General features: G+C 42.3%; 2 protein-coding genes across 2 annotated transcripts in view; one reads left to right on the forward strand and one right to left on the reverse strand.

Moving 5' to 3' along the window:
* Positions 1-3,030: 3,030 nt before the first annotated feature.
* On the forward strand, positions 3,031-5,288 carry seraf (Schwann cell-specific EGF-like repeat autocrine factor). The gene is made up of 5 exons (XM_079240946.1): positions 3,031-3,341; positions 3,558-3,653; positions 3,919-4,023; positions 4,727-4,822; positions 5,028-5,288. Exons 1-5 carry the CDS (start codon positions 3,119-3,121, stop codon positions 5,138-5,140), a joined length of 633 nt encoding a protein of 210 aa, XP_079097072.1. The 5' UTR covers positions 3,031-3,118; the 3' UTR covers positions 5,141-5,288.
* Positions 5,289-5,481: 193 nt separating this feature from the next.
* The window catches only part of vwde (von Willebrand factor D and EGF domains), a 38,064-nt gene continuing 34,313 nt past the window's right edge, over positions 5,482-9,232 (reverse strand). The window contains exons 26-29 of the mRNA XM_079240781.1: positions 9,203-9,232; positions 6,473-6,568; positions 6,250-6,347; positions 5,482-5,936 (exon numbers count right to left, since the gene is read on the reverse strand). The exon at positions 9,203-9,232 is cut by the window's right edge and continues 66 nt beyond it. Of these exons, the coding sequence (XP_079096907.1) occupies positions 5,922-5,936; positions 6,250-6,347; positions 6,473-6,568; positions 9,203-9,232 (239 nt within the window). The 3' untranslated portion in view covers positions 5,482-5,921. The remainder of the gene's footprint in view (positions 5,937-6,249; positions 6,348-6,472; positions 6,569-9,202) is intronic.

Raw genomic sequence — 9,232 nt, forward strand, 5'->3', positions numbered from 1 at the left:
ACACCTCCAGGTCACAGCGAGAGGCTACTCATTCAGCTTCACACAGGGAAGCAAGGTGTTGCAGCACAACTGGTGCACCCAGAGTATAGGATCTTTGGCAGGGATTCTCAATCCTTGTCCTTGGGGGTTGTTCTCTTCAAAGTTTATGAAATTTCCTCTGCAACACACCTGAATAAAGGACCCATAAAAATTGCAGTAAAACCACTAAAGGATTTTGGCAATCCAGCCTTTCATCCACATGAAACCGGGGATTAGCCTACATAAAACCAATTGAGTCGGACACCAGACACCAAGGTGGATTGGTTTGAAACCGTCTGCCTTCCATCAGGAAAGACTAACCGCATAATGTGACGAATACGTGCCAATCACAGAAACAACTGTGTTGTGGTGCCACTCCAGACAACCCTGGCTTGTTTACACAACAGAGTACTCTGCTACAGTACCATCAACAGCAGGCACAAGCAGACGTGTAGAACAGCACATGTCAGATGTTACATGAATGTTATATGAACGTCCTGCAACAAGTAAGCAGACGTGCTCCAAACGGGCTCAGAAAAGTTCTGAGCCCCAAGAAGTATCATGTGATTGGTGGGACATTTGATGTGGGCGTGGTTAGTTACCGGAAAGTTACCCCTTCCGCATTATTGCTGTTGCAGGTAAAACGGATTGTTTTGCTAAAACAGCAGATTGAGGTGGTGAGAAAGTACGAACATTTTTCAAGATATGGCATCAAAACACACGGACCAAGCCACGTGCACAACCTGCCCTGCCGAGGACAAAGTTTATAGTTAAATATGAATTAACAGGTTCATTGCACATAAAAGCAAATGTTGCCGCCTGCATAAAGCTTCTCGTGGAGTATGAATGGACCAGACAAAAAAAAAATTTTTTCCTGTTCTTGCAGCCTCAAGAGCAAGAACAAAGCTCTCGCTTCTTATGGATCATTATGGATTATTATATATAATCATTATAGCACCTCCCACTGCTTTGTAGAATGTACTACAGCAGTCTCGCAGGGACTTTGAAGAATTTCTCAGTTTTCACCTCTATTTTCACACCTGAGCCGGCTTCGGCAGTGTATGAACATTGCCCAAATCAATGTCTAAGAAGCAAACTTGTGCGAGTCAGAGTCAAACTTGTAAAACCTACTGACACTAGCCCTTAAGAACAAGGACTCACCTCAGGACAGTCCGCTGGACTCGGTACGAATGGGGACTTGCCTCAGTTGTAAGGAGGGTGTATCCATTTAGACCAAGATTGCATTCATGCTGCACTTGTCATGATTTGGGTTTTTCGGTGCTTTGTTTTTGGGCTTCCTGTTTTATTTTGTAGTTTTTCCTGTTTAGTTCCCTCGGTTCTTGTTTAGCTTCATTGATTTCCTGTTATTGAGTTCACCTGGGTTCATTTAGTTAATTTGTTTCACCTGTGTCTCGTTTTGTTCTGTGTATTTATACTCCTCAGTTTCATTCCTTGTTTGCTGGGTCATTTTGTTGTAGTTAGTCCCTTGAGTGTCCTTTGTTATAATAAATCCACTAGAATCGACATCCCTGTTCCCCTCATCTCTGCGTTTGGGTCCACTCCTTCATCATCTTCACTGCCCGTTCCTGAGAGCACTTTGGTCAAACGCACAAAACCTTTACAATAATATATCCCCATTCCCACCAAAGGTGGCGCTGCACTAGTATTGAGCAAAAGAGAGAACAAGACCAGCATGAAGACGAAAACTCCATTGCGAGTTAAACATGGAGCACAAAACTGTCGCTTTTTTGGGTTTTTTATTTCATCCTATACAAGTATACTACAGAAATACACTGCAGCAATGACCGCAGTATGAGTAACAGATGAGGCAGAAGACTATTAACACCACCGCTAAGTATTTACTCACAATGCAACATTATGCTAAGTGCAGGAAGTGACTTTATTTTGTAGTCCGCTTCCTGTATCTGTTTTGCTTGAAACAGGCCGAGACCTACATTTGTAGGCGGACCGAGTCCCTTTCGTTGGTCCAAATCAGAATTCCATTTGGTGCATTCACAGCTCTCTAAACGAAGCGGACTTCAGGAGGAAATGGACTCGGATTTTAATCAAAAAGGTTGATGTAAATGTGCCCTAAGGATCCCTGGTCTAATACAAGCATCACAAACTCCAGTCTTGAAGGTTACTTTCATTCAGGTTTTAGATGTTTTCCTGCTGTCACAAACCGAATTCAAATTAAATGGTTCTGCAACAGCTAATGGTCAAGTCTGACTAAGCCACTTAAAAACACACTGATTTAAGTCAGGCCTCAAAGACCAGAGTCAATGACCAATGGTCTAGTTTTATACTTTGTTTCAAATAAATACCAGAAATTAATGCCAGCACACAACCCAACCACACTCCATGTTCTTATACATTAAATGCAAATGCATATATTGTCATTGTGAACTAATGTGGTACTTTTGACAAACAATTTAAGTATTTGAGAAAGTTCATGGATTTGTTCTGACTGCCTGGGAGGAAAACAGAGTCTAAAGCCTCAGTTTTTATGTGTACAGCCAGTGAAAGGCACTAACAGAGGTCTGTGTTTGCCAAAACACTAAGACACTTTGCAAAGTTGACACGCCAAACAGCTAACATTAGCGCTAAATTATCATAACAGTTTTGGTTGTTTGGCTTTTTTTTTTTTTTTTTTTAAACCCAACCAAAACAAAGCAAAGCAAAGCAAGAGGGGGAAAAAAGCTCTAAACTTGGCCACCTCATGTGCTGGGAATTTAATTAATTATGAAATCTGTGTTGTCAACTAATTTAATGCACAAAACCTAATATAAATAGACAGGTAAAACAGAAGTTAGCTTGTTTTACAGGGCAGCTAAAATTACAAACACATTTCAAACATGTAAAATGCTGCATTACTTTGTGCCTTTACATTTGTGAGCAGAATCATTACTTACCATCCAGCAGCAACGTCCCTGCAGGTCACCCAACCCCCCCAGTGAGGACGCCTTTCCCGCCACGCCCCGTGTCCTGCCCACGCGTCGCGGAGAAGTCTCAGTGCTTTCTGGGAGACTTTCTCCCTCATCTCCGTCCACCGTCGCGCATCTTCCTCTCTTCCATTCTTAAGGCAAAGCCAAAAACAACTATGGGGCATTCAAGTCACGGTCCAGCGCTTCTCCTTTTTTTGTCTTTGGCCAGTTTTTTTGGTTTTATCTCCGGAGGTTCGGACGCGCCCCGAGGCGTCGCCGTCGGGTTCGTTTTCGACCCCAAAGCGAAGTGCGAACCGCCGTGCGAACATGCTGGAGTCTGCATCCGCAACAATACTTGTTTCTGCTCCAAAGGTTATGAAGGAGAAACCTGCCAATATGGTGAAGTTACAAAACTGTTTTCTGTCTTTATTTTCAGATGAACGCCACAATTTAAACCACAGTTTTATTTAAAAAAGTTTATGTGCAGTTACAAAACATTAACTTATTTATTTTACTGTTTCCATGTGCATATTATGTATATAAAACAATGAGTTATTTAGCCTTTGAATCTTAAAGATTTATGGTATAATGACAAAATTATGTGTGTGTTTGCAGCCAACTGTTATCCCAAATGTAAAAATAGTGGAGTGTGTCTTCGTCCTGGAAAATGTAGATGCCTTCCTGGATTTGGAGGACGATACTGTCACAAAGGTGAGCAGGTTTATTTGGCAGGGATTGTTGTAAAATTATGATACCTGGAGAAGCCTTCTGTTCTACATTGGCTTGGACGGCTTGTGTGTTCATACTGAACAATCAAAATGGATTGTGAAGTTCACTTCTTCCATTCAGCTGCATTTAATAATGAAATTAGTTTATTCCAAATTAGAAAATTGGAACAAATAACAATTTGTTGATTTAACTCAAGCTTAGAAATGTCAGGTTTATAGTGTTAGGTGTTATGTGGTTTATTTTGCAGTGACTTGTGATGGGGGATGTTGGAACGGAGGGGAATGCACCGCTGTCAATGGAGTGGCCAAGTGCATCTGCCCTTCAAGCTGGGCTGGATCTAAATGCCAAAATGGTGCGTTTATGGCTGTGTCTGATCACCTAATTAACACCAAAGGTCAAACTCACCATATGAAGCTTCTCCAGCTGGAAACTCGCCATCAGCCGCAGCTTCCAGCAGATATAAGTAGATGTTTCCAAGTTGCTCGAACAATAATCATCATGCCTACAGGTTTCTTCCTGCTAAACAGGATCCCACATCCAGCTTTAGACATGACTTTTTCTTTATGCAGAGTTGCAATAGCTTAGCTTTGAATACAGCATGTAAACATTTGCTAATCAAGATCTTGGATATGTCTAAAGGGAAAAATCTCCACATTTAATCACACTGAAGAATCAGAAATTATCAGAGTGTCTTATTAGTTTAATCATGAAGCTCTGGTTTCCGAGGGGTTATGCGTTGTCTATTTTTCTTGGCTGGATGCTGTAATATGAGGAGAAAACCTCTTGACCAGAAAAAATCCCTCAGCATTTAACTCTGAGTCAAATGTTTACAATTCAACTTTTCTTAAAAAGAAAAAAAAATTAAATAACAAAGAAGTGATGGGTGAGTTTGTGGGGTGGAAGAGGGGCCTAAACACATCTAAACAGCTGTTATTTATGTCCCAGTAGAATAGAAGATCTGCTCGTTTTCTCAGTGCTCCCGCTGCATCTCTGATAACTTGTGGCTGAAGCTCGTCATGCTGAGATTATCTCTCAATGTTTTATCACCCGAGCAGCAATTTGTCCCCAAGGCTGCAGGAACGGGGGGATCTGTGTGGCTCCAGGAATCTGCAGCTGTCCAGAGGGATGGCTGGGTGGAGCCTGCCATGTTGGTGAGTTCAGTCTGGACCCAAATACAGAGTGCTTTCACATGCATCCATGTACTGTACAGGCACAACTCATTTAGTTCATCTCTGCTTGTTGAAACTGAGTTATTTCTGGTTCTAAGCTTGTCTGATGCCTGTAAACAATCCTACATTTGTCAGCTGGTTTTGCAGAAGACTGACGTCTTTGTTTCTGTTTTGTCTGTTTGTGTAGCTGTGTGCAGTCAGCCCTGCCTGAACGGAGGGAAATGCATCTCTCCCAACAAATGCCGCTGTCGTCCTCTCTTCTCTGGACCGCACTGCGAGGAGAGGAAGAACTCTCACTAACAAACCAGACTTCAAGGATTATTATTGTTGTTTGTTAGTTTTAACAATGTTTTATGTAATTATTTTTAAAAAAAAAAAAACTTTTTACTGTTACAACTTTATAAAATGATCCATACTGTGCTGTAATTTACCATGAAATGAAGCTTTATGTTTACATATTGTATGTGTAAGTAAAGCTCATTTAAAAAAAGAAGCGAAGCAGTACCTTGTCTTTATTTTGTCACATGTAAATTGTACATCACTGTTTCTGATTTTTCTTGTTTAGAAAACAAAATATTTATAAAAAATGAAATCAGGCTTTACTTTGAGCCATATATGATGTCAGTAAATGAATAACAGCTGCAGGAGAGCATAAAGGAAACATGTTTCTATAGAAAGCTGGTCTTTGGTCTGCTTACTGATGTGCTCCAGCTTAAGGAAAATGTAAAAAAATAAGGACATATATCATTTTGGTAAAGGTTGGGAGTCCAGGAAGTTTTATGATTCGGTTCCAGGTGATTCTTCATCATTAAAAAACCACAGCTGGCTGCAAAGAAGCCACAAAAGCTGCTGGTTCTTCTGCTGGACAGATATCTGCATGAAGCACAGCTGATGCATCTAACAGATGAGGTAGTGATACACGGGGACGGAAACACAAGTGCAATACATCAAGTCCCTCTGCCATGTGCATACAAGCACATATATGCTCCAATATCCACCATTGCACACACACTCACACTCCTTTATGAGGATTTGTTGGAGCTCTTGTTTTGTGCCTTCCGCTGGCGTCCAGTTTCTCCCATCATGCTTGTGATCCCTGGAAAGTGAAAACATTCATTCAGTAAATTCAGATTTCTTAGTCCTGTTGCTGCTGTGTATGTAGTGGTGGAAACATTTCAATCCTTTATGGATCACGAATGCTGTTTACCGTTTCTTCCTCAGAACAACCATATGTATACTGGGCATGCTAGGGCGAGCTAGCCAGGAGGTTGGAGAGTATTATGTAGCACTGAGTCTGTTTTTTTTCTATTCAGGCTCACTAAAGCCTACCTTTTATAAAATAAGTGTGTTTAATGAAAGTGTGGTAAAAAGCTATTTTTACCCACGTTACACAAGATCTTATTATTCACCTTTATTGCACAGGTGAGGCCCTTGTATCCTTTCCGACAGTGGCAGTGGTCGGGCAGCACGCAGCGTCCTCCGTTCAGACATCGCCGTTTGCAGATGGCTGAGGATGGAAATAAAACATGAAAGATTGATTAACAGTCATGTCACCCATCGTCTTGCTTTTATCTAATAAACTTTTAAAGTAAACACAGCTGGAATTAAGATTCCACAAGTTAAAGCACTCACGTGTTTGACACTGGAGGCCTTCCCAGCCGACGGGACAGTGACAGGTGTTCGGTCCGACACATTCGCCGCCATTCTTACACTTCTGCAGACAGACGGCTGCAATGAGAGCAGAGAGGGCGGCAGGAAGGTTGTCTTCAGTGGTTTGTAGCAAAGTTTCCTCCCCTGATTTATTCTTACCACGAATGTGTTCGGGTTTTGAGCCGTGTGAGTATGTCTAATTGAAATACGGGAAATTAAAAAGAGCGTTTACACTTTATTTTACATTTAGAAAAACTAAAATAATTAAAGTTGGTTCAACGTGTTCAGGGTATCTTCTGGTAATCTGGCTAACTCAGTAAATTAGCCTGCTTTGGAAATGTGCATGTTTAAGTGAAACAGATGGAGTTGGCATCAGAAAAACAATGTGAGGACAGGAGAATCTCAGCCTCCCTGATAAAGTTTGTTCCCTGGTTTGGGAAAGGAGGCTCCAGCTGACTGTTGAAGCTCAGATTCAGGAGGAACAGCATGGGTTTCATCCAGGTGAACAGTGGACCAGAACTCTGGCGGAGTGGCTGAGAGAGTTTGAACACCCAGCCTGCATGTGTTACATGGAGTTGGACTTTATCTGTCAGGAGATTCTGCAGGAGGGTGCAGGGAGTACAGAGGATTATGGACACGGTGGACTGCTCCCTATTTGTTTGCAATAAGTTTCTTGCTCAAGTAAGAGTCTAAAGCTTGTTCATTTTGTTCTCGTGGACGCGTTTGACGACAGTTCTCGACACATCGGGCAGGCAGAACTTTTTTCTTGTGGGGCTCCAAGAAGTATCGTGTGATTGGTCGGACATGTGAGGTGGGCGTGGTTAACACGGAGAAAACATGAAGCGGAGTTGCTGCTTCCGTATTTTTACTGTTGCCGGCAAAACGGATCGTTTTGATAAAACAGGTTATCGAGGTGGTGAGAAAGTACGAACATTTTTACACGTGGCATTAAAACACTCGGAGCCAGCCGCGTGCACGACCCGCCCTGCCGCGGACAAAGTTGCTCATTAAATATGAAACTAGAAAAGCACGCGGAGAGTGGAAACCTCAACCAAGCACAATGTTAAAGAATCCTTTTAAAACATTCCTGGATCCAAACGGTGATCCTGATCACCACCAGAATTTAATCAGTTCTTCATTTTCGCATTTTCAACAACTCTTGAAATTTTTATAAAAATTCCTCCGTAACCTTTTGAGTTATCTTGAGCTACAGACGGCAGTAAAAACATAACCTCCTTGGTGGAGGTAAAGCCTGTTACATCCTCCACGAGAAGCGAGAACTTTTTTCTTGTTCTCGAGGCTCCGAGAAGAAAATGACGTCATTTTGTTCTCGTGGACGTGTTTGAGGACAGTTCTTGACACATCGGGCTGGCAGAACTTTTTTCTTGCGGGGCTCCAAGAAGTATCGTGTGATTGGTCGAACATTGGAGGTGGGCGTGGTTAACACGGAGAAAGCATGAAGCGGAGTTGCTGCTTCCATGTGTTTGCTGTTCCCGGCAAAACGGATTGTTTTGATAAAACAGCTTATTGAGGTGGTGAGAAAGTACGAACATTTTTACATGTGGCATTAAAACACTCGGAGCCAGCCGCGTGCACGACCCGCCCTGCCGCGGACAAAGCTGCTCGTTAAATATGAAACTAGAAACTCGGAGAGCGGAAACCTCCACCAAGCACAATGTTTAAGAATCCTTTTAAAACTTTCCTGGATCCAAACGGTGATCCGGATCACCACCAGAATTTAATCAGTTCTTCATTTTTACATTTGCAACAACTCTTGAAATATTTATAAAATCCCTCCGTAACCTTTTAAGTTATCTTAAGCAAAAAGACGCCGGGGAAAACAACCTCCTCAGCGGAGGTAACAACCAGGTTCATCGCACATAAAAGCAGACATCGCCCCCCCTCAGTGATCCCTCCCCGCCGCAGACGTGCTTCTCGTGGAGGATGGATGGACCTGCTGAACAAGACGTTTTTTCTTGTTCTTGCAGCCTCGAGAACAAGAACTCAGTTCTTGATTTTTGTGGAGGATGGAACAGGCTTAAAAATCTGAGGATCTTGTTTGTCAGTTTTACACGGACGGAATCAGAGATGAACAGATGGATTAGAGCTTCATCACCAGTCATGAGGACGATTTACTGGTATTTCTTTGTTCCAGCCCTCACATATAACCACCTACTATAATGAGCCAAAGCACCTGAGAGTTCAACTGAGGAGCATCTGAAGCGTGAGAAGCTGATGCTCCTTCGGAGTCAGCTGAGCTGGTTCATTCATCTAATTAGGTTCAACAGGGCATTTCCTTCAGGAAGGAGACGCCAAGGCAGACCCAGGATTCCCTGAAAGGATTATATATGTATCCCTCCTGCCCTGGGAATGCCTTGTATCCTCCAGGATGAGCTGGAGTGTAGCTGGGAAGAGGAGCGTCTTCTTAAACCTGCTGCTCTATAACTCAAGCTTGCATAAGCAGAAAAAATCTAAGTCTGTATGTTTGGATGGATGGGTTTTAAAAAAAAGCTCAAACTAGCTGTAGCGAGCTAGCTGTTTAATCTTTTTCAACTTGAACCTTGAACCTAAGCCTACTTTCAACCAGAACAGCCTGCAGAATCACTGTTGTTTGGGGTAAAATGAAAGAAATCTCAATCTACAAACTAAATTTAACAGAAGTTTTACTGACCTGCTGTATTATTTGTGTAAGTGGAGCTTTGAATCACTCACGTATGCTGCACCTCTTTCCCCTCCATCCTG

Source organism: Telmatherina bonti, assembly GCF_933228915.1.
Source record: "Telmatherina bonti genome assembly, chromosome: 5".
Lineage (NCBI taxonomy): Eukaryota > Metazoa > Chordata > Actinopteri > Atheriniformes > Telmatherinidae > Telmatherina > Telmatherina bonti.